The 25,589-nt window shown below is 41.7% G+C and overlaps 1 protein-coding gene across 1 annotated transcript; it reads right to left on the bottom strand.

Annotated features, from left to right (window-relative positions):
- Positions 1–518: 518 nt before the first annotated feature.
- SLC38A4 (solute carrier family 38 member 4) lies at positions 519–23,855 on the bottom strand. The gene is made up of 16 exons (XM_009943404.2): positions 23,774–23,855; positions 19,494–19,724; positions 18,405–18,495; positions 17,001–17,116; positions 13,878–13,951; positions 13,660–13,752; positions 12,130–12,211; positions 11,955–12,037; positions 11,802–11,860; positions 11,127–11,405; positions 10,929–11,008; positions 9,727–9,827; positions 8,643–8,767; positions 5,880–6,024; positions 4,542–4,639; positions 519–3,112 (listed from the first exon to the last, which is right to left on the bottom strand). The coding sequence occupies exons 2-16, from the start codon at positions 19,610–19,612 to the stop codon at positions 3,011–3,013; spliced, it is 1,647 nt and encodes a 548-aa protein (XP_009941706.1). The 5' UTR covers positions 19,613–19,724; positions 23,774–23,855; the 3' UTR covers positions 519–3,010.
- Positions 23,856–25,589: the final 1,734 nt, after the last annotated feature.

Here is a 25,589-nt window from a genome sequence, read left to right as displayed (position 1 = left end):
ACGGGTCTGCGAGCGTGGTTCTCGCATGAGCTCATCGGTGCTGGAGCGGCGTGTAGACTGGTATATTTTGGGCTATGATTATACACCAGACAAATATGTAACAGCAGGAGAACCTACAGCTGCAATGATAGGAAGTATTTGTACAGAGCAGTACCATCTGGTGTGTGCTCCTAACAGTGACTATACTTAGCTGCTGTGCTGTGTATCCTGGCTAATCCCACGCTCCAAAGAACGAGGCATTCAGCATCTCACAGACAACCCCACTTTTAAAGCCAGCCGTCCTCTACCCGGTGATGTCTACACAGCTCCATGAATAGACACAAAACAGGGTATGCAAAAGGGTTATTATATGAAGAGGGTGTCATCTTGCTCGTCTGCAGATACATGGATACACAAATTTGGCTCTTAAAATGGAATAGACTTTTAGTGATGCTCGTGTTAAGATTACCAGTTTGACTGTTCTTGATTAAAAAAAAAAAGATCCTTCTCCTGCTACTTAAAACAGAAGAAAAAATATCTACAGCCTTTGAAAAAATCATTTATTGTACATCCATGGATGGTTTTGTAATAAAAGTCCTCACAAGGCCTATTGTCAACATTACAAAACAAACAAGAAACTCCAACATCCACCATTCCCAGCAGTGCTAATAAGTTAGTGTGCAATAATACCCTTACTCCCGGTGTGCCCAGCAGCTGCATAACGCTGTGACCAACGTACTTTAACTTGAAAAACTGACATTTTACAGACTCTCTACCTCTACTTTGGACACCAACAGCTTTGTGCCATGAAAAGGGACTGAGTTCTGCCATTGTTCCACAGCTTTTTCTGTTACTTTTCTCCAGGCCATCTATATTTTAGGTGGGCTACATGAATTCTTAAGTCTCTATGTGCAGCTGCAGTCGCTATATGTGCTTTTGCTCTGAAGCAAAGATGCAGTTACAGTTCACTTCTTCCATGCATGTAAATCTCAGCAATGGTAACGAGAAGAGAGGTGTGTGGGTGTGTTACTATTAACTCTAGTCCATGTTAAAGGTCTTTTCAGAAATAATGAAACATTATTTGTATTAGACTGCTTAAAATACAGGAAAATATTATTGGCACCTTTTTCTTTAAAAAATGCAAAACCAGACTTAGAATTCACAGGGAAGTGTGCCCCAGTATACTAAGGATACAGTACTCAAAAGAGCATAAAATACTCCTCAGAAAGACAGCAGTTGGCATGGAATATATATCCGATCTGCTTTTCCAGTTAACCTGTAAGTATACACGTATTTATACATTCACACACACAGAGTTTTGTGTGAAGGTGGGGAATAAGCAGAGACAACTTTCGTGTGCTTTATGGCTTTCTGAGTTCACAGGTATGTACTCAACAGATTTCTAAGTTGAAAAATGAGAACTCCAGTTACACGAGCCTGGATTTGCGTAAGCGTGCTAAAACGAACCGTCGCACCTTCCCACTCATTCCCTCTGCTGTGGAGTTAACCTGACTTCTCTCACTATTTTTCCCTGCTGTATACAGAAAGCATATGTAGTGGGTACTCCACAACACAACCAAAATCACAGTCTGGGGGGTACTAGGTCTTAATTAAGCATCCATATAATGTGGAGCTTAAACTGTTTTTTTCTGTCTTGCACAGCTGCATAGCACGGTACACTTGAGATTTTCAGTAACGTCTTTTCCTTTGCATACCTTAATTATGCATGCTGTTGAATGCTAGCATATGCATAGACAAGCTAAGGTACAGCAACCAAGCAAGTTACCCTAATTTGCAGTGTACAATGCTAATACATAACTTTGAGGCACATATTAAAAATTCTCAATAGGAAAACATCTTGCAATTTATTGTAACATAAGTAGTAAACATCTGTTACACAGGTAAAAGTTAGGGCTTGCTACAGGTATATTTCAAACACTGCTGAATAAAAACGTATCTTTTACAAACCCACCAATCCAATATGTTTTCTTCAAAACCATATAAAGTGTGTGGCTATGAAAACAGTGACACAAAAAAAAAAAATTCAGAAATGATTTACCACAGGGTAACATCTTTATAACTAGAGGGAAACAAAAAATTATGGACATATGTACATACATTTTTATATATATAGCAAATTACAGTTTCCTGCACTGAACATTTATCAAATATACAAGTACTGAACAACACTGGAGCAGGTGCTTTGCCACACCTTGTGGTCTCCTTAAATTCCCGTGAGAATGGAAGACAAGTTTCTAAGGAGGATACAACTTGTTCAGTGATGCAAGCTCACACAAGAATTAAAAAAGAAAGGAAAATCAAAAAAACCCACAGTAGAAATGCCTCACATTTCCAGCACAGGCATATTTAACAATAAAACGCGAATGCTCAACTGCTCCTCAAGCACATACCCCAGCACAGAGTCTGGGCCAGAGAGCTTTATTCTGTATGACAGCCTTCATCTGCCAAGGGCAACGAATTTGGGCAACAGATCTGATGCTCAGCTTTGTCCACTGGCTTGTCAAAGCCGTCACCTTTCTGATAGACATATTGGTGGGGAGCAGTCGCCTTTCAGATCCCCTACAGAAACCGTACCCTTTCTCTTGGAGCTGGACAGCTGCTCCCATGAGCTTCAGACAGAAAACAAGGCACTAGCTGGTTTTCTGGCCGTTACCTTTCCAGGGCTCTAGGAACTGTGGTTATTAGTGTGACGGGAGAGGTTGAAAAGGGTGACACCAAGCTATTTCTGAGGACTATGTACACAGTTATTTTGTTTTTGAAAATAGAAAGCATCTGCACCACACATTTCATTTCACCTGGCCCGAAGTGCTAAGCTCAGGTTCCTAACGCATAAACAACGATCCTTAGTGAAAAGGATGACTTAGACTCCATTGGGTTCTAGTCACCTTACCAGAAACTGTCTTCAAAATATTGCAGTTACTAGCTAAGAATAACAGTCCCGTTTAGGTGTCCTTCAGAGTATACAATACAAATATTTGTAGTATAAAAAGCATTTGGTAGTCTCCACAGGTTAGTGATGTCTGGAACTTGGGGGATTGTAAATCCAGTCCATTACAATAAGAGTCATACTCACAAACATGAAGATTATGCCAAGTATGAGAAAAATTAGAGCCTGCAATTGGAAAATGAAGTTTTATTAATAAAGCAGGTGGCTGAGCAGACTGTAGTTCACAGACTGCCCCACTGGAACTGCATGTATGTAACACCTAGGGCCTGAGTTTGGGTCATTCTCTGTGACTAAAGCCCAAGTAATTTCATACAGGGCTATGTGAATCAAAGTTAGTCTTGTATGAATTTCAGTCCAAGAGAACCAGGCTTTACAAGACTAAATCTGAAAAAAACCCCTCACTTTGTTACTAATAACACACAAGACAACACAGGAACAGTTTTTTTCTTTAAAGACTCACTAATTTTCAATGAATGATAGTTGTCTCTGATATCAAGAACAGCTTCCGAGTTAGTCCTTTTCATCCTTATTAGACAAACAGGTAAGCCCATCTCTCTTCTCTGAAGGCATTTCTATATATATTCAAGTGATTCACATGCTTGCATTCCCCCTTTGCTTCAGCAGGGCTTTAGTTTATAATAATCTGTCCACACTCAGCAATGTTCTGTCTTGCAACACAAAGATGAATATTGTATGTGATCTCAGTGCAGGGTGTGAAATTCTAGGTGTGCCTAACACACAGTGACATGAAGAATGAACAAAGAGACATCAACAAATATTCACAGTCTTTCTATAATAACAGCTCCAAAAGTCATCCTCAGAAATAATTTTAAGATAACAAACCTTCCCTTTTCCATGTGCAGTATGTATCTGTTGAACTTCCATATTTTTTGTGAACAGGTATATGGAAGTATATTTGTACTTCTGTTTACATTATATGCCTACATATATATTTCATCAATAACTTTTCTGATTAAACTTTCGAAGGACATCTCCTTGGTGATATTGTTAAATGTGCAGACAGCTATTGATGTTCAGGATGAAAGATACTGCAGCGGCAGTCCAGCACAACGTATAAACGCATGCTGTGTATAAATGATACACCATCATCATATGTGACTTCTGTAGGTATAAGTATCTAGCTCTGTGGGGAACTCACTGTTAAGTAATTATCTCTGCAGTACAACTTACTTCTTAACCTTGACCTCAGATTTTCCTGTTAATCCACAGCTGGCCTTCTAGCATGAACCAGCAGCTCCTTATACACTGTCTAAGTGTTGTTTATACGAGTGCCAGTGTTGACTAGAGCTTAGACTGGATTAAATAAATGCCTTTTTCTAATGATTTAAGACACACTTTAACCTGGACACTTACTGTTGTGTATCAGTAGCAGTAGGACACTAAAGGCTTTGGTTTGTGAAGCCTGGCTCTCCACGCTAAGGTGAATCACACTGTGCGACCTGTATTTTGAGTGAGACACTCCCGTTTGTGATCAACTGCCAGGTGTTTCAAGTCAAAGTGCTGAGTGTTTGTGACCAGCGGGAAGCACACACCCTCCCATCCTTCCTTTTCTAATTGCTGCCAGCTCCCTTACCCCGATCTTCTGGGGAGACCTCAGGGGCTCCTTCTCAACGAGCCGCAGGTAGAAGGCAGCAGGGAGGATGAAAATGAGCATCGTAGCAGAAGAGGCACCTGGCGGAGAAAGAAGAGGTGAGTGCCATGCCGGCTGACACATAAGCAAATGTGGTGCACCTGCAAAAGAGAGCGTGTGGGAGGCAGCTCCTCTTCCAAGGCCAGCTGCAGAAAGGCCTCTCTCTGCAGACAGCAGCCATGCAGAGCTGTAGATAAAATGGCCTCAAGATGCATCAGGGGAGGTTTAGATTGGATATTAGGAAAAATTTCTTTACTGAAAGAGTGTTCAGACATTGGAACAGGCTGCCCAGGGAAGTGGTCGAGTCACCATCCCTGGAGGTGTTCAAAAAATGTGTAGCTATGGCACTTCAGGAAATGGTTTATCAGGCATGGTGGTGTTTGGTTGATGGTTGGACTTGATGATATTAGAGGTCCTTTCCGGCCTTAATGATTCCATGATTCTATGTCCAAAAACTTATTTGAGTGCTCAGGGCCCAAGGAGATGCTCATTACCAAGAGGATCTGTTCAAACCTGTGTGGCTGCCTGTGATACAGATGTCCGCACGTGAGCTGGTCGAGCAGGGACAAACAGGCACTCCCAGGGTATGACAACCCTGGAAAGCAGGTGCTGAAAACAGGGTAGATGAGCTGTGCCCTGGAAATGCCTGTTCCTCTCCTCTCGGCAGAACCCAGTGTGGTGGCCTAGGCGTAAAAACCAGGGAGGAGCAAACCAACTGCTTGTATGGAGTATGAAATTAGAAAGGGCAGAAACCCCATGGAGGTGTCTTTCTCAAGGGCACCTGTGTCCCTGAGTCCTCAAGCAGCTCAGAGCATGGAGGCTTTTCAGGGACCTCTTTGGTCATAGGCCAAAATGGACCGAATGAAAGAGGTAGGGAGAGAACTGTGAATGTCGAAAGGAATGTGTTTGCTTTTCTCCTTTTTCTAACATCACAGTTTGGAAGCGAATACACTTTTCCCAGGCTATAGATGCTTGAAAACCAAAGGTGATTTCCCTCTCCCCCACAAGCACTAAATGCTGTTTGTCAAAACGGGAATTCCTTACCAGTTGTTGCAGCAGGATTATTGGATTCCTTGTGCCTCACACAAGGTAGCATCAAATTTGGGTGGGCAGTGTTTAACTTTGTCTGTCAGCTGTTTGGGAATTTTTATTTGCCTTTTACCTTTAGTCTGTGCTTATATTCACTGTAAGACCCAAATGGAGACTCTCATTCAGTCCATGAATGTAAATGTGTTGTGGAAAGGATTAGCAGAGTAAACAGAAAGTATTTATGAAACCTACCAATAAATCCGAAGATGTCTTTAATAGTCGGGACAAAAATTACAAGCAGGTTATTAAAAGCAAGAATTACTGCTGCAATCAGGAAATGTCTTATCCAGCTGAATGGCCTTTTGGGAAACAGCAATGCACTGAGAGATGAACGGATCTGTAAGACAAAAACCGGCAGGGAAGTAAACCAGCAACTAATTTATCTTTGCTTTTCACTTTATTAAATGCTCCATGCTAGTTGCTTTTGCTGTGAGAAATTCTGACTGAAGAAATGTGTTTTTGGCCTTTGATTCCCTTAATGTAATCTCACTCTGATGTAAGTTTTTGAGAACTGGGTTCACAGTTTAATGCAGAAACTCACATATTTGCAGTGTAGAAGAAAGTCAGGTAAATAGAGTGTAAAATCCGGGACATGAAATCTGCATGACTGAAAGATGTTAATATCAGCAACACCCCCCACCTCCCCCACCCCCAAGAAACCCTCACTACAAATACTAATCAGCAGGCAAAAAATGCATGGGTGAAATATGAGTTGCTGTATTCTGAACCTGATCCCTCTGAAAATCCCACAGGAGTTCTGTCATTTACTTTTGTGAGAGAAAGAGCAAGCTGTTGTTTTGCTTTCATTAAATATATACATATATACCTCTCAAAATAAAAGCATATTTTTCAATGCCACTTGGAAATTATAATCCTAAAAGCTATTGCCGAGCATACTCTTTGCTCCGCTGACTTTCTCACACAGTGCAGAGAGAGGTTTTTGCTTTTTCATCAGCAAAGATGGTAAGTAGGAAAAAGGTCAACAGCAAATCCCTTTGGTGGCAGGAGATAGTGTTACTCTGAAGTACTGCAATTAACTTAGAAGATTTGAAATGTAGATGTTGAACAAGAATGTTTTTACACAGAAAAAAGCTCAAAACCCACCTCTGTTTGGTTTTTTAAATAACAGAATACTGTTTCTGGATAAGTTTGGCTATTTAATAAGTGTATGGAGCGCTGTCAGATTTGGAGCCTGTCATTTGAAAACACAGCGTGAATTTTGCATTTTATGTTTTTCCAGTTGATGTGAGCCAATGTTAGGAAGAAGGAGACAGACTGCAAAAATTTTGTCCAGTCCCTGAGCTGGTGTAAAACAGCTTTATTCCACCAAAGAACTGCTGCCTGCATTCCTGTTCAATTATTGCTTGTGCATTATTCTTACTGTGGCATTGTCCTTAAAATGAAGTTATCAGACTGAAGTTTTATAGTCACTAATGGCACACAGATCTATATTTAATTTGACTTTTTAGCAATGTGATGATTTCTTTTTTTTTTAAAAGAATAAATTGACTACTATAAGAAAATGCAAATGTGGTAGTTCATAAAAAAAGTAATTGATACAACTGTACTGCTTATGTGGAGCAATTAGATCTGCGGAGCTGGCTGTCATGATAGGCCGTATAAAATTGTTTGATATGCTGGCTTCTTTTAACAGAGCAATTAGTGCTGTGGTGTGTGACTGCTAAGCCTTTGCACGTTATTCAGATATAAAAATGATTATACAGAAAGCTAAAAATGCAAAATGCTACATCTGACAGAGGCTTTTGCAATGCCCTTAGCTTGTTTTCCCATGCAGAGTGATCAGTTTAGTTAAGACTAATTTGAGCATTTAGTCAGTGGTTTCAGCATGAATTTGAAGGCAGAGCGCCAGAGTGCTCTGTAAGCTAGATAGACTGATCACTCCGGGTGCTTTATACTAGAAATATCTTTTTTTTTTGCTTTGTTGACAACCTTGAATGATGATCACTGCTCTTAGGTATTTGTCAACAAGCCTGGAAACGTACCTACGCAGAGCTGATGTTTGCATCCAGGACAATGGAGCAACTGGACTCCTGGGTATCTGCTCTCATCAGACATGAACACTATGGAGTGACGCAGATTGCCGGGAGCCTGCCGGCAGCATGATGCTGGGCTTGTACTTGCCATACAAATAGCACAACAACCTCCCAAAACTCACTGACCAGGATCAGCTATTTTGTCCCCAGCTGCACTGTAGCTCAGGGAAGACACGAGGGACAGTCCTGTATATCCAGGAGCCTGGAGGTCTGCTCTTCAAGCTGGGATTTGGTCCCCGAGGACGGTCAGTCCCTCTGCACAGTGGTCTGTTTAGCTGGGTCTTTCTGTCCCTGCTACTGTGGATATGAGTTTTTCCCAGTGAACAGCACCTAGAAGCTCCAAACTTTGCTCAGACATCTGACTACGTGGCTGAGTCTTGACTGCCTCTGTTTTCTGGTGCTTAGCTTCCTCCCCTGTCCATGGACGCAAGCACATAAGATGTGCAGAGGGCCCCTGCCCCACTACCTTGGCAGCCAGGTCTGGCAGTCCTGCGCAGCGCGTGGCCTGAGCTGCACCTGTCGGTTGTGAGTTCGGATGCTGCAGGAGGTGCCTATGGCTGTATTAGGAAATCTCATCAGTGGTTTCAGTACGTCCCCAAGTCTTGGGTACTGAACGCTGCTGCTCTGATAAATATAGCACAGAGAGAGCTAGAGGGAGCCAGGGCAGTTGTCCCTGATTTATTTCTGATTTATTTATAAAGACTAATTTATTTCAGTCTTTCAAAGACTGAAGCCCTAACTACCTCAGGTCCTTGCTCTATTCAAACTACATATGAGAAAACAGACACCCCCCCTCCAACTAAAAAAACAGGCTCACTTTTTTTCAGTGTTAAAGCTGGGTACATACAGTCAGCTTATACGGGCTAGCCCTGATTTCAGCCTCAGCAGCTGTGTTACTTACAGGGAAAAGGACGATGGGCACGGTCAGGGTTACAGCCACCAGCACTGCCAGGCGAACTGACAGCAAGAGGGTGTCGAAGGTGTACACTTTGGTGTACGTATGAAGTAGCTCATCTTCAACTTCTCCTGTGAAAAGGAAACACGAGTAAAATCACTTCAGCAATATCTGCACATTCAAAGTGATCCTTATACTACAGCCAGATAAGATTAGCTCTGGCCCAGCTGCTGTCACCAGATACATGCTATGGGCTAGGCATGAAAGAGGAATTTTCCCGTCATGACCAGTACAAATCCATCAGTCAGAGACGATGAGGGTAATACAGCTCTGAGGTGATGCTTTGTACTCCAGTACCTCATATGACTTGCTCAAAGTCACTAAGTGGATGTGGAACCTGGGGTAAAAATAATTTCTCTGATACAAAATAGGAAACAACTTGCTGAACTGGGAACAGATCCCTCGACCTCCACCCAGGTGTGCGAGCTCTTAGAGCCCTCTTGCCCCAGCAATAGACAACAGATTGTGCTGTGTTGTTCACTTCTCTGCTGTAATGGAGGAACTAACGAGGTAAAAAGAGGCGGCGTTGCATAAAACGGTGCGCTGATACAGGGGCTACTCTGTTTACCTACCGGTTAATCTAGCTCATCCATTTTCTTCTTACATTAGAATGGTTTGCACCTGTTTTTCAGCATAGATGAAGCTGAAATAGTGGTGTCAGAGGCAGGGTGGGTAGCACTTAATGGTGTCATGTAAAACTGTTGAGTACTAGAGTATTTTTAGCCTTCACCAAGAGACAAGTTCACAGCAGCTTGTTGTCTGAGTTCACAAAACCCAGAGATACGCAACTGGTCCCCCTCAGCAGGTGCCCCTGAGTCTGTCACGGGTAAGGAACTTGTGGCCTGACAGCTGGATAAGTCCTGCTACTTATTCAGGAGGTTACAGACTGTGTATTATGTTTGAATACTGCTTACACCTGGATTGAGGCCCACGGAAAGCACACGAGGACTTGAGGCTCATCGTGATAGCTCCATCTCGCCCGCTTTAAAATGAGAGGGAAAACTCTGCAGAGAACACAGCTTTGACCTACCGTAGAAGGTAAGATATCCAAAGAGGGCAGCCAGAAGATACATGATAAGCATACCAGTGATGGAGAAATTTGAGACATTCTGCATTCGCTTTCGGGAACGACTGAAGTAGGAGAGAAAGAGAGTAACAGTGCTATTCTTATAAAGCCTCTATTTGTACAAGAAGTACTCTGAAGACTCGTAGCTCTGCTAACATCACCTCACTGGCTAGTAAGTTTATAGCAATTGTACTAGTTAAACAGAGCTCTTTACTTGAAGCTTCGCAGCTTTGTGAAGCACAGTGTGTCAAAACTCCATTTCTACTGCTTACTTAGTGACAACATATGAATGTGTCACATTATTTTGTATATCTTTTTTTATACACTATCAGTCTCAAATGGGGAGTTTTAAATAGAAAATGGAGTGGCTAAAATTACAGGGCTTGTAATACAATAAAAAAAAGCTTTCATTCAGCTCTATATGAACATACCCCTGTAACTACATGGGGACGTTCTGCAGGTTCAAGAACATCCTGCAGGTCAAATCTTTTCTTTAGAAATCCTTTGGTTAAATATTTGGTGTAAGAAAATCTTCAACATATAGGACCTGGAAGCAGGTTCATAAGTCATCTGAGATTTTTTATTTCTTCTGAGGTTAAACGTGCTGAAATAGGAGGGAATGGGTCTTGGCCTCTGAGTGTTTTGCAGCACAACCTCCTGTAATGTCGTTCTTGCTGTTGAACAAATGTGTTTTCTTAGCCCTCCCCAATTGTCATCTCTGTGTTGATTTAAGCAAGTATATTTGATTTATGATATTTGATAAGCAACATAGGCTGGGTTAAGAGCCTATGTAAGACACCCAAACCAGTGGCATCCCAAGAAAAATTAAGAGTAAACAGCAGCTGACCCAGACACAGAACTCATTAAGATATTTTTAGAAACAAGAATTGTCTGTTTCAGTGCAACCGAGTTTCACATCATTCAAAGGACTGTCCGTATTCCTCTTTTCCTAAGTAAATGTTGATCAATGCGGCTATCTGAACAGTGGTTCTTTGTCACAAGCATCTGACTATTAGGTCAAAGCAAAGTCAATATCTGATTACTATGGAAATCAATAAATTATTAGCGAGTGGGTGTCTACAGACTGGTAATCAAGGCAGAACATGTAGAAACTGATCTCTAGCAATGGTTAACTGGAAGTATGGGACAAAATTTAAGAACCTTACTCTTTCAGTTCACTGTATATTGGTAGCACCTCAGGGTGGCATACGAATGCAAATGCCAGGATGGGTATTGCATAGGCAGTCTGTAAAATAAAGCTCCCATTAGTATGAATGGTCACTGCTTTACCTCTGACTCTTGGCAGACAGCAGTTTAGCTGTGGTACGAATGGCTAAAGACAGATTCTACAGAATCTTCCTTACCCGGGAGTTGAACACAAAGTATTTTGGCTGACACAGGTCACTACTGTCGCTGTGTGCTTCATATTCTACACCACTTTTTGGGGAGGTATCTTTTGGCTCCTCAAGGCCTGGCAAGTGCCCAGCTGTGTTGTCCATCATGAAATTCACGCCTGAAGCGAGAGACTCATTTGGTAACATGACCAAGTGCATTGGTACGGTGGTGTTGGTGGCGGTCCAATTTTCAACCCCGTGGTCCATGATGGGGAGAGGACAGGATATCTGAGATTTCTTGAATATTACCTACAAAAGAGTAGACAATGTCATCAGCAGGGTACCACCATAGGAGATTACACATACACTCATGATATGCCAACGGAAATATAAACAAGGACACAGACAAGAGAGGGGAAAGAGTGGAAGCAAGAAAACAAGTGCTATCACTTCTGCTTCTTCTGTAAGTATTTGTTGTTACTCAGCCTCTGCTGTTGTCCTACTTTATTTTTTTATTCTTAAGCATAGTTTTTTAGGCTGATCATTTTTATTCTGCCTGTGTTCAGCATGAGGCTTGTTGATTTGATTCACTTGCAGGTGCTATTCTAACATCCACATTTAATTGTCATGGTAAGAAATATAACAGTGCTACACAGTTTACAGACTCTATATTTGCTTAGAGACAAGAACCAAACAGTCACCTACCACACTGACAAAGAAAACCATACAAGTCAGCGAAAAACCACTCGTATAACCAAGATAACCTGTGAAGCAAGAAAAAAAATACAGTTCAGCTACATATAAATTCATAGTCATAATAGAAAGAAGAAATGAGGTTAAGTGGGGCATTAAGCTTACCTAAACTCTTTAGAAGGGAGAGAGGAAGAATAATCCCAACTGTTACAAGTATGACGAGGTAGTTCCCATTTAGGTACCATTCTCTAAAGAGGAGGAGTGAAAAATAACAATAATTATCGTCAATAGCAAAGTGAAAAATTTCCATCTGAGGTTCAGGCTGAGCAAAGGTACCTACCCAGAACTCTCCTCAAGCTTCATAAATGCTCTGATCACTTCAGGAAGTTCATATTTAATAATAAAGAGGTAGCTTGACATTGCTGAAAAAAAGAAACACAGACCTTCAGAGAAAACTGTAGTTCCAAGAAAAATAATTTGTTTTAAAAAACATTAATGTTACATGAAAAACATGTTGTTTTGATAAACCATTTTTGACTGAAATAGAGGAATGTGCTTTGTTCAAATAACAGTGTGTAATAACTACACATGGTGTAATAACCTTAGTTGTTACTGCCTCTAAATCTCTTAATCTACCTTATCCCTTCTATTTTTGGTTTCTTTCTTCTAATAGTCCACTCCATGTGTAAAAAAAATCCCAACTAGTTGTCATGATTGCTGATGGAAGGGTGGACTTCTACACATCTTATTTAAATGTGCTGCCAGAAGACATGCTTTTTTCAGCTATTTCAAACTGGCCACAGAGAGGTCTCTGGAGATCTATGGATCAATCTAGACAAGAGATTGAAAACCACTGACTAGAGGAACAGCTATACCTCTCTAACAGGGAAGCATACTTCCTTCCTGAATTCAATCACTTTTGATAACCAGGCTTCAGGAAGAAAGGGAACACCATGGAATAGGATTTTTATGAACAAAATCAAAAAGTCTCTTGCAGTAAGGATATATGAACTACCTCCATCTGGGTAGCAAAGAGGTCGACAGAGATTTGCAAAACACACCAAATTCCAAGAGAGAGGCCATAAAAAATCTACATATATTGAGTTAACTAATGAGGTATTTAATTTATATTTCAACTACCTTTCCTTAAGAAATCTGGAAAAAATTACAAACTCCCCTGAGCTTTCAGATATGGTGTTCTCCAGCCTCCTGAAAGGCTTCTCCCAGGGTAGAAAAGGGAAATAAGCTTTGTTGCACGAAGGCACAGTCCTACTCCCGCTACTTACATCAGTAAGTAAATGGTCTCATTTTCTGAGAGGATGGAAGTTACTTGATAGATATTTCACAGGGTGTATCTTTGTGGGTGAATACTTTCAATGATCACTCTTAAACACTCAACATCTTAGAGAGATCACAACTCAGCTGTCATTTGAAGGAGAGAATTCAGCTGGAAAATGAACTACTGAAAAGCCTTTCTTTCATGGAGAAGTCAGAACTATGTGCTGTTCCTATTAGGTAGAATTCATCTTTTCTAAGTCGAAGCAGGTCTTGCCTAGTCTGAGCTGTACTCAGTGAAGAGATATGGACAACTCATTGAGGACAATCAGACAAGCCATTTTAGCCATCACTGAAGGCTCTTCACTGGTCATGGGGAGGCCTCAGGCAACTAACTACCTTTCACCAGACACGGAAATATCAGATAGCTGAAATGAAGCAAGATTAATTCCTCCTGTCCTTCCTTAATACAATGTATATTGTACCTGGCTCACCTCTGATGCCATTTAGCCTCACAGAGGAGAGAAAGCACTTATGTTCTGTAGAAAAGCATTGGAATTTAGAACATGTTTTTCTAAAATCTTTTGCCCCTTACCTCCAATGTTCTGCATTGTAACTGAAATGAAAACACCACACTTCCCAGGCCAGCCAAATGCCTTTTCTCCCAGTTTTTCATATATCAGTGATCCTGAAAAAAAACAAAGCAAAAAAGAAACATGGGCCACTGCATTGGACACACGTGATGAATTGCATTCCAAGGTAAAATACATGCATGCAGTAAGGACTCAGTCAGTCACAGCCTGATCCTCCTACCTCCTTCTTTTGATATCTTCAGTAAGAGGTGGACCGAGTAAAGTGACAGTATTGCTACGCTGAGCAGCAGAACTCTGCAAGGCAAAGCAGAAATCAGAATCCCACTGGGACATCAGAGACACTCACTTCATTTGAATGTACGCTTGCTTGTTCTCATGAAGTTCAACACATAAATAATACTAAGCAAAGTTGTGTTTTGGACTCCTGGTGCCAAATGCAGAGAGAAGTGTTGACTGTAGCTTACTTGTAAGTACAGTTGCACCTTACACACTCCAGAAGCCCCTAAATCTTGTTTAAGACCAGGTAGGTGCCAATTTATGTTATTCCACAAGGACAGAATCTTACATCTTAACAAGAACCTACTAAAGGTGCAAGAGTCAGGTGTTTGGTTGCTTACCTGCTCACTGACCTCTCATTTTAATCTCTCTCCTTATTTAAGAGCTATAAAAAAAAAAACAACCCAAACTATGATTGTGACAACTGCACTGCCAGCTCCTGGCTAGTCACTACTTTTGACTTCTGCCATGTCATTGTGAAGTTGTGGAGTTTAGTTTGAGATGCCCACTTTGCCATGTACGTGAGAAATCTTCCATAATACTAAACAAGCAAGCAAGACACTGGAAAATCTGCTCTTGGAGCCCTTGCAGCATAGTCTTCTAGCCTAGTCTGCTTGAAGGTGTCTGAATTCACTAATTCTGATTACTGCCATGTTCCTTCCACATAACATTTACATCCTATGTAATTTCAGCTATCATCTACCTCTTGCAAGCTGTTGGTAAAAAATGTAGCTTTGTAAGACATTTTCAGGCTATCATATGCTGTGGGCAGCATATCTTATTACCATAATGTTTTGTCATCAGCCTGTACAAGTGTTGGTGCAGCAGGGGACACAACGATAACATGACAGAGCTAGGAAATACCAATGTGCCTTACTCCAAGGCTGAACAGAAGGTTGTGCATGCAATTTTGACTTCACTGAACACGCTGTTTGGTATAGATACGGGAGACACTGACAGCTGAGTTTGTATATGAGTTACAGTCTAAGAGGAGACATAGGCCCTGGGGCCAGGTGATGGCCACCAGACCATCAAAATTTTCTTTGAAGTTTCTTTCTCCAAGAGAGACAGACAGCGCTACAGACTTCATGTGAGCGGGGTCATCTCTTATGCTGTGAGTTCACGCGATATGATAAGAGGCGATCATGTCTGAGGTCATAGTGCCAAGATGGCATCCCTCTTGGTCAGGGCCACCCATGTAGCTGCTATGCAGAGACATGATCTCTGTGCTGTGACACATAAGGTGTGGTAAACTAAATCCATCCTGGTTGCACTTGCTAGATCATGCCAGGCAGCAGAAGAGATGCTCTAGGGTGTGCTTAGTGCCATTGCAAACCTCCCGCATGGAGAGCAGGATGTAATGGGAACTTCTGGAGAGCTTCTGAGTTTTAGGAGCCCTCCTTCTGCTGTCACTCTGTAGAACATCTTCCAGCACAAGAGCACTTGGGCAACATGAGAACAGTAAATTACAAAAATTTAGACAATGCTACTACCATCATCTAAATTAGAATTAATCTCCAGCAGTTTCTATTTAGGAGATGGGATTTTTGTGTCCTGCTAATGCTAACATCACGATCTGTGAAAACAGGGGAACCTTTGGCCAGTAGATGCATGCCACGGCAGTAAAAATATCCCCACACATTTTCTACTTTTAAATAAAACTCCTTCCTCTACCAGAAGGGAGAATGTTCTCATGCAGAAAGTATGGAAGTAGGACAGAAAAGAAAATGATCTGCAGGGTGGAGACGTCCTTTGTTTTTCCTGTTTAAGGCTCCATAGGATTGCTTTAGCATTATTCCTTACATTAGCACTGCCAACAAAGCTAATGTTATTAGGCTCATATCAGGTTTTTTTTAGCCACCTGTGTGAATGAACAGAGCCTTGAAAATAAAGATATTACAAAGGTAATGTGTTTTTTTCCCCTTGTGAGGCTTGAGGAATCACAGTTTTATTTCCAGTGATCATTTATGGCCATACTAGTTAGCACATGTGCTCAGAGAAACATGGAGAAAAAAAAATCCTGCATTTTTCAGGCTCTAATGCAGTCAATTTTAGAACTGGTTTCCATTTTTGTATCTGCAAATACTATATCTAAACCGTTTGAGCACAGGTGCTGGGAAGTACTTATCCAGGACAGCATTTGCATCTACAATTAATTTTCAGTTAAAAATTCTACTGGCAAAACAGGAAGTGTTTCTTAGCAACTGGAAGCTGCACATAGCATTTCAAATGCTGTTGCTGTTGTAGTTACACAATCTCCAGAAGAAAGAAGCCCTATAAAGATAGCCATGCAACCTGATTTAAAGGCTTGTTAGATTTCAGTAATGTAGAACAATGGCCTATTGTCATACTGCACTGTCTTCCTTTATTCAAGCTTCATGGGGGATTAAAATTAAGGCTTCAGTTAAAATTAAAACCAGTTATTAAAGAAAGAAAATCAACTTTTTTTGTTCAGTCTCTCTCATTTTACAAGGTTAGCCACAGATTAAAAATCTTCACATGGCTATCTGTTACTGTCTATCACAACTGATTTTCTATAGATACTGCATGTCAGCTACATACCATTGCTGTCGTCTGTGCACATTGAGAACAAATAGACTGCAGGGAACCACATTGAATAAATCTGTGAATGCGTTTGCATTCAAAACATGCTGCTATTTCAGACTTGTATCAAATATTCTTCCATTTCTACATAGTGATTAGATAGTTGGGATGACGTGAATATATACTTTACGGGTGATTTATTTCCCTTGTTGAATTCCCGTACTGAACCACTAAGATCGCTGTTGTTATTTTAGGACTAGTATACTGTTCTTCCCCTCTGTTTTTTGACTGCACAGTATCAATTCACCGTTGTGTTCTTGGTACAAAACAGGGCTAAAACAAAACAAAACAAATTGTCAGCAGTGGATGGTTCCTTGCGATGCAGCTAAAATGTTTTTTGTTACAGATGATCTTACATAACTTTTCAGCTAACAAGACAAGCTTAACGTACCTCTCTAACCCCCAGATCTTTAGCTCCAGCACACTGCTTATATTCTATTTGCTTTTCTTCCCAAGTACTTACACAAAAAGGATAATTCCTGTGTTGGCCATGGCATAGGAGAGTCCTAAGATGCCACTGCCCATAATGGCATTGCTGAGGTTGAATGAGGACATTCCGAAGGAAACTCTGCCCCGGTGCTGTTGGGAGCAAGAACAGAAAATGGCAATTCATTTGCATTTTACTGAGCAAAAGAGACTAATTATCCTCATTGCTGGTTTTCTGTGTATTGCTCCTTTAATCCTTAGAGGTGAAGCCTTGTCAAGGTTCCTGAGCCCACAGGTGCTTGCCTGTGGAGTCTCTCTTACCCCCAAAGTCAGCTGTGCTGGTAGGTGTTTGCCTCTTCCCGCTCTCCCCTTGTCTCAGCAGGGAAGAGGGCTACATCACAACCCAGGTGACATAGCCACCACCGCCTGTGTTGGTCAGCCTCTACAGGAATACATGCTGTCATCTAACAGATCTCCCAATTATTGATTTAAAAAATTCAGAAGATTTTTTAAAATTAATCCAACAGATTATTGAATTTTTCTCCAAGTAACATGTGCTTCTTTCTTTGAGAGACTGAAAGTGTGTCTGGGGGAGTAAAGAAGGAAGCGCTGTGCAGCTCGGGCTGGAGGCAGGGGAGTGGAAGAGGACAAAAAACTAAGAGGGGCGGATGGTGTGTGAGGGAGTCACATCTGCCACCAAGTAGAAAAGAAAGGGGGGGGAATATGGCTTTAAATTTTAGCTTGCAATAAAAGATTATATTTTTTGTTTTTATTTGATCAATCCCAATAACACAAGTAACTTGACTAATAAAATAATGCCTTTCTTTGCACCAAATTCACAAAAACTTTGAATAAAATTAGATCCTGAGCGGAGAGGTACCCACATGCACACCCCAGGAACCAGTGGTGTGCTTCCATTTGCACATGCAGTTGTCTCAAGAGCTGGAGGCATGCCAAGCATGTAAGTGCAGCATTGTAAAGCCAGACATGAATGACCCTTCTTTAAAGCAATGCGGCTGTATGTAGATTCATTTACACTGATACTGGAAACAAACAACACAAGCACGCGTGGACTAAGACCAAGCTCAGCTCTACCTTGGTATCGGAGCAACAAAGTTCCCCTGAAGCAAATCTCCTGTCAGAAAAATGGGTGCAGACCCACCCTGGCTGAACGTCTCGGGTGAGATGACATGGGTGTTACTGAAGTCCAAGCATGACCTGAGGAATTTCTCTGATTGCTTGTGAGGGAAAGACCCAGCTTTACTTGCAAGACAATAGAAAGGGTTTGCTGCACTAACTGTAAGAAAATGTGTTTATTCTTCCAAAGCCAAGATTATGCTGATCAAACTCCAGAGTAATCTTGTTTACTGAAACTTTTGGAAAAAGATTCAGGTCAATGAGATTTACTTTGTAATTACCCTTAAAAATGAATAAAACTTACATATTCTTCACTATATTCTTCCAATTTCTTTTTACCCAGATATCCATTTGTAAGGAACTTCTGACTTTCTGCATCATCACTAGCAAATGGACTGAACACAAAGAAAAATAAAAAACTATTAGATAATGCGTATGACACACATTATGTTCAAGCAGTGCCTTTTGTTGTTAGTAGAAACTTTCCTTTGACATTGCAATGAATATTTAAAAGTCCTTCAGAAAAAACCCCCTCTTTTCTCCTGTAAGATCCTCATGTCTAATGGCATGTTGAATAAATCTTTGCTTTGCCTTGGAATTTAGTTTAAAAGCCAGTAATCTTCAAATTATATCTGATTTCAGATGTTGGAAAGTAACAATTCCTTACTGCCAGCAATGTGCTGGAGCTGAGCACGTACTTCACATCTGAGGAACAAAGTGCCTTGCAACTGCCCGGTTGAAGATATATGCTGGGGGGTTCAGCAAGCTGAGAGCTGGAGGATGGTATTGAGATGCCTTTCCCAGGCCACCAAGGTGCTGGCGCTATGGTGGGTCCTGATGGAGATGCCCGAGAGTGGGCTGTCCCCGCAGGAGTGCTGAGCTGCTGCCCTCCATAACCTGCCCTGGGAAGTGCTCCTCCTCTCCCGCAGGGCTGACGCGCAGAGGGAGCCTGCTCAGGTTGCACTGCCCTGGGTGCCTATTAATTTACACCTGTTCTATCTGACTGGAGCAGCTGGAAATTACCAAGCGGGTGCTTGGGGCTGGGAGCCTGCGGAGGTCACTCCAGGTTGTGGCTGGCAAGGGAGACTGGGGTTGCCCTGGCTGTGCTGGGCATGTCACCCTCTGCGGTGCAGAGCAGGGAGGGTTGGAGTGGTGGGGAAGTGCTAGCTGAACAATCACACTAATTTCAGTGTATCGCTGAAGAAATATTTTAAGTCCCAGATGTCATCAGTGAAGCTTGTTCTTAGATCTAGTTGAAGATGTCCCTGCTCACTGCAGGGGGGTTGGGCTAGATGACATCTAAAGGTCCCTTCCAACCAAAAGCCTTCTGTGATTCTATGATTCTATGATTACTTCTTTCTAGCCTTACTGGAACAGCCTTTTACATGCTTACCTCCGAATTGCAGCCTTTTCTGAATCAACCAGCTCCGTGTAGTTGTCTTCGAGGCTTTCCCCACTGTTGCTCTGATCATCAAGCTCAATGTTGACTTTTTGCAGCTCCATGCGATCCATTAGAGTGGTCAGCGCTTTGCAGCACACACGCTCGCTCCTTCAGGGTAAACAGCACCGCGCCGTCTGCTTGCGGGTCCTCTCTACCATGCGGGGACTGCTGGAACACTCTGTTCTGCAAACAAAACACAACAGAACTCATTAGAGTTTTCCTCAAATTACATAAACCAGCGTGAATCATTGGGTTTGTGTTTGTTCTTTGTAATAGCATTAAGAGGGGAAACCGTTGCAGACTGGGAAAATTGTGGGCAAGCATAATGTCCCTTTATATGCCAGCACTTGGCCCTTCTGTCTCCCTTCAAATTGTAAAGAATGCCGGGGCCAACGGATGCACAGTGGATGTCTGGCATCCGGCAAAATGACAAAGCCAGCAGAAAATAATTTATTGAACTACTGCTTTTGAATTTCCAGGGGACGGTGATGCAGAAGTGCTTGCTGTCAGATATGGAGTATATCAGGGTTTTCCTACCACTGCTTCAAAACATACATATTCTTAAGGGAAATGCTCAGTGTTTTGAATCATTTGTTGTAAGATTAATGCTGTCACAGATTTAAATATTTTGATGATTTGTCCCTTTCACTGGGATCTGACAGAGGTGAGCATCTATGTACGACCACTTCTTTTGATAATTACGAGGTGCAATTCTGATAGAGCAGTTTTTGATTTTCAGTATATCTGTGTTGAATTCTTACTTGTCCCATGGCTAGATTTGTCTCACACTGGATTATTACATGGGCATAAGACTATGTTTATCCTTGTTAGAAAAATTCTTACCTTTTCAAAATTTTATGAATAAATGCTCAACTCTCTATTTCTGTATGGACCAAAGGAAACTGTACAGACCAAAGTCACAAAGAGGACTTCAACTCTGGGATTTCCGCAGCTTTATGTTGCAGTCTCATCTGCAGATACACATTTACACTCATTTGCTCATTCCCAGATTCAAGAGGAAAACATCATGCAAGAGAAGCTGCAGTTTTTCAATACTTTTCCCTTCTTGGAGATAGTCCTTGATAAATTCTACATTTGCATTTCACAGCTGAGGAGACAAAGGGGCACACCGGTGAAGGGAGCGAGCACAGACCAGATAGCACATTGCTGGCACAACTGGGGCCAGAATTGCAGACTCCCAGCACTTTACCAGCTACCTCGAAATCAAGCACACTAGCTGGATCCATTATATATTTCATAAATGTCACATGCTAAGTGCAGTCCAGCACTGCATGACAACAATATCAGAAGACACTGCAACAAATAATTTCTACTTCTGGCCTTTTGTAACACGAATCCTGCAACTATTTAACAGCCTTTTTCCTGGTTTTTCATTTATGAATGTATAGGTCCTCCCTCGATGACCAGACCTTCACTATCCTCTGCTACTGATCACACGCTGCTCTTCAGAACATCTACAAATGCATTTGTAGTGGCAAAATGTTAGAGTGCATGTACTTAAAATGTAAATGCAAACTTTAAATACCAATCCTGGAGGCTAAAACTGACCCCAGGCCAGAAATTAAAGTCAGCTTCCTTGCTTCTTACTAAAAACACTCACCCAGACCAGACAACAGAAAAGGAAAAGCAATATCACTGTGCATTAGGAGATATCCTACCAGAGAGAGTGGCTGTGTTTACTCCTTTCAGCTGCTGCACGAGGATTGTGAGTGAGGGGACGAGTGACTCAGGCATTGGGACAGAGCCACCTGTGCTCGCATTCCAGCAGCCAGGGGTTTCTGCCCGCTCAGGATATGAATAACTCCGGGAGACAAAAAAATAACATCCCCCCCGCCCCCAACAGAGCCCTCCCAACTGTGTTTTCATTCACAGAATCATCTTCAAATGCAGATGCTGCCCTGTCTGAGGAACAGAGTCCTTCTAATTCCTGATTTTTAATCTATGGTGTAACTCAGGCAGACAAATCTGACTGCACTTAGCCCTGCTCTGGTAATGGGTAAAATCTCTCCTGTGCACATTGCCTAACACTTGTCAGAGAAACATCTTTTCCAGAGCTGCCAGTCTAGAAAATACAGACCTTCAAAGAGCTGGGAATCAGAGGAAAAGTTAGCAAAAAGTTTGCGAGGAGTTAAGTTACAAAGAGATTAGACTGAAGAGGAAAATCTGTGCAGCACAGCAAGCACAACTTGGGAAAGGGGAGGAAAAATCATCTGGAAATACGTATTACAGCTAAGAATCATTTGGACGTTGTCCTGTTAGACATTTACACAAGTAATCTGATTTATGGGTGTCATCTCAAGAGGCTGTGGAATTACTGCGTAAAGCAGTGACTTTATTTTATTTCTTTTTATTTATGAATCTGTGAATTCCTAAATGTGTTCCGTTGAAGGTGCAAAGCCTCAAGGTGGTAAAATTAAATCTTTTGAGAACCTGCTTTCTTGCAGTTGTAACTTTTTAGGAAGCGGTTGGTAGAGCTCAAGGGATCTGTAAACCATGACTTGAAAGCCAATGGCATAAAGTGTGCAGCAAGAGACCCATGAAACAGGCTCAGTATTAGATTTGAGTCCTACAATCACTAGTAACTCTAATTACAACCAATGGTGCCTTTGAACTTCAGCAGAAATTGGCAGAGCTGGTCCTTAGTTGGTGGAAATCCATTTCTTCAGGTTCCTAATGCTGCAGGCACTGAAGGCTTTGGGAAGATATTGAGGTACCGGTAGTGTGTGCTGCCCATGACTAATGTGGAGGGGGCAGAGCTGCCATTGTTTCACCTGAGATGGAAATGCGGTAGCCTTGTGCCTCTGGGGTTGCTGCTCAACCCGTGAGATATTATTTACAAAAAGGGGCATGCACTAGCTGGCTGTGTTTAAAGTAAAATGCTGGCTACATCTGCACACTGTACCATGCCCAAGCCCACTGCCAGGGTTGGTAGTCGAGTGCTTGGATGCACCCTTGCAGGGGTTCGTGCTGGCTGGACCTCTGCTCTTGGGTGATGGCCAGGCACCGGGCCAGCAATGGCGTGACAGGGCACAGCCACCAAGGTCGGGCAGGCCTGGGCCCTGCCAGAAGCTGAGCACATAATATTTCAGGAGAAGCACCAAAGTTCATCCGAACTTAACATCCAAATTCATCATGACCTGCCCAGCTTCCTTTTCCTACAGAGGAATTTTGCAAGTTTGGAAGTAACCAAAAAGCTGCTCACTTCTATTTCCTTCCCTTTAGTTAAAATTAGTACATTTTCCCTGTAAGTTACATGCAAGAAAAATCTCTTAGCTCTACATTGTTCCTTAAACTTGGCTTCAATACAGCGATGGTTTTGCTGTCTCCTGTGGCGTTTGGCTGAACAGAAAAGATTTTTCTTAAAGTATGGCATTAAAATGGAAATATTGGTTACAAAAGAGATTAATCTATTATTAGAGGGAAGTTATTTATCCCTATAAAACTATTTTTCTCTTCAAATATAGGGTACCATTCTGCATCATTTATTAAATAACGGTTTTCAGAAAAGACTTAGAAAATCATGAAATTTTGGGCATCTTTTGGGCAGTTTCACAACGTTATTGATTTCTGTCTAGTCTGCAATTCAGACATTAAGAGAATGGACAATCCTCAGACAAATAATTCCAGGTCTCTGATATGACTAACATTTATGGATTTTGTAGTACCAAGATTTGTAAGTTCGGTCATGGTATCTGATTTTGCAGGCTTTTCCAGATCCTTCATCTTCATGACAGTGAGTTAATAATATTATTGGCTGTGCAGCTATTTCAAAATAAAAGAAATGTTGTCACTGTGAAATAAACAGTTAAAATGCAAAGCCTGCTTGCACAAATTCATTTATTTACAGAATGTTAGGCAAGTAAATCTAGAGCCTAGAAAAAATTTCTCAGAAGTTCGCCAAGGGCTGCAAAAGAAAGCAAGCATTCATTTCTTAATTGCCTGGTCAATTTTAAACACCTTTTGCTGTTTCTCCGGTTACTTAAGTTTTGATTTGATGTACAAAAAAAAGGACTAAATTTAATTTCTGAAGAATAAATTAAAGATACTTGCCAACATAAATTACCATGTCAGTAAATCTCAAGAAGCCCATCCTTCACATTGCACTTATATTTACAGTTTAATTAATTCACTAATTCTCAGTTTTTAAAGATGTGGCCGGTGTCTAAAATACATTGATCAAACACTGCGAAGAAAAAAAGTTTTAGGTTTACCTCTGGCTCAGGCAGTTTTTCTTGCTCCCTTGCTAAGCAGGTTGTATCTTTTAGGAATTGCACCTGTGATGAAAAGTTTGCTCATATGCAACCCAGAGCAGTTGGACAGTGATTTAAAGACAAATGGGAGTGTATCAGATGAACCAATCAACAGCTGCTGCACCCCAGCAACTCCCTTTGACAAACTTGCGTCAGCTCTTTTTGAAAAAAAGGGGAAAAAAAAGGAAGAAAGGTAAATCAGTTTATTGGAGCACACTGAGGGCAAACATCTCGGTTACCAGAGCTATTTGCTCTCTGAGCTTAGTACTGTTACAAAATGCATATCCACAGAATGCTTCACCCAGGCTTGACCATGCTTTCACTTGACAGTCTTGATTTTTGAACGATGTGTGTGCATTAAACTTGCAGTAGCACAACAGTAATAAGCCTAGAAAATAGTGTCTGGGAGAAATAACTAAGGGCTTCCCCACTGCTCTTCTCCCTGTGCCTACAGACTGCAGCTGCAGTGAGGTGTGCACGGCAAGACGTGGTTGGAAGAGTGTGCTTTCAGATAGGCTGGTTGACCTGTGCCTTAGTTTCCCAGTTGAAATATTTACCATAATTGCAGTTGTGGAGGTATATGTTGAATGACAAATGTTATTCATTTAACAGCAATATAGACCTGTGGAGAAGTGTTTCATTACCTGTGCCTAGAACACTGTAGATTTTATAACCTTTTATCCAATTACATAATGACCATAATTAAAAAGACCAAACAACCCTCCAGCCCTCCTTCCTGCGAAGGCTTTGTGATTAAAGCCCTCAGATTGGCCTGACTGCGAAGACAGGAAGGCAAGTGAGAGGATGTAATTTTTAATTCTTGGAGTTTCCCGTGGAGCACTTCAGACTGCTTTAGTTGAGGCTGGGTGACAACCTGTGGGAACCCAGCCCTGCTCTGCGGCGAGCAGGGCTTTGCCTGCTTGCTGCCAGCACTGGCTGTGCCGTGCCATTTCATGGTCCCCCCCCCCCCCCCCCAGACCAATCCTACTCCCAGTAGACATTCAAATAGTTTAACAAAAATAAGCCTTGTCTTCCTAGGTTCTGCATTCTCATGAAAATGCAACTGATGGTAAGGCCCATCATGCCATACGATGCCGAAAGTAGTACAGTCCAAAGATTAAGAGGTGCAAGGTTCAGAGACAGAGGTCCTATCTTCCTTAAAACCCACCAGCTAGTTGAAAAAATGAACAAACTTTTGGGCTTAGGTTGGTTTAAGGGGCTTTGAGTCTGAAAGCTGCCCATACTCTTCATCAGCTTGTCTAATAAGGGAAATAGGCTCTCCCTCTAAGGCATACTATACAGAATAGGTGTCATTAATAAATTAAAGCTGTTCTCAGCTGCGGTTTGGCACCAAACTGTTCTGTGCCATTGCTAGGGTGAGAGGGGCAGAGCTGTAGGAGGTGCTGGGGAAGGCGGTCCTGCTCCGTTTTTGCCTGTTTGCTTTGCACACTTGACAGGGCTGTTGGTGTAGACAGTTTCCTCATTGCGCTGTTGTTCATGTGGATGTCTCATGTAACGACAGGGGAGAGAAAAACATTTCTTTGAACAAATGAAAATAAGATTGTAAACCATAAAACAAACAGCAGGGAGATTTGGGGACAGCTGTACTAACAAATCAGCAACAGCTGTGAAAATTACTTCTGATACATTTTTTGAACCCGATTAAAAAAATAATAATCAAGATTAGAGATCGTTTACTTTCCAAATGCCACAGATATCGATGTCTATGTCTGATACCCATCGAGCCTAAGCAGCATGGCACAATTCTCTCTGTAGC

The sequence above is a fragment of the Opisthocomus hoazin genome, chromosome 8, assembly GCF_030867145.1.
Source record: "Opisthocomus hoazin isolate bOpiHoa1 chromosome 8, bOpiHoa1.hap1, whole genome shotgun sequence".
NCBI classification, from domain to species: Eukaryota; Metazoa; Chordata; class Aves; order Opisthocomiformes; family Opisthocomidae; genus Opisthocomus; species Opisthocomus hoazin.
The sequence above is the reverse complement of the archived record's forward strand: the minus strand, read 5'-3'. Positions and strand labels throughout refer to the sequence as shown.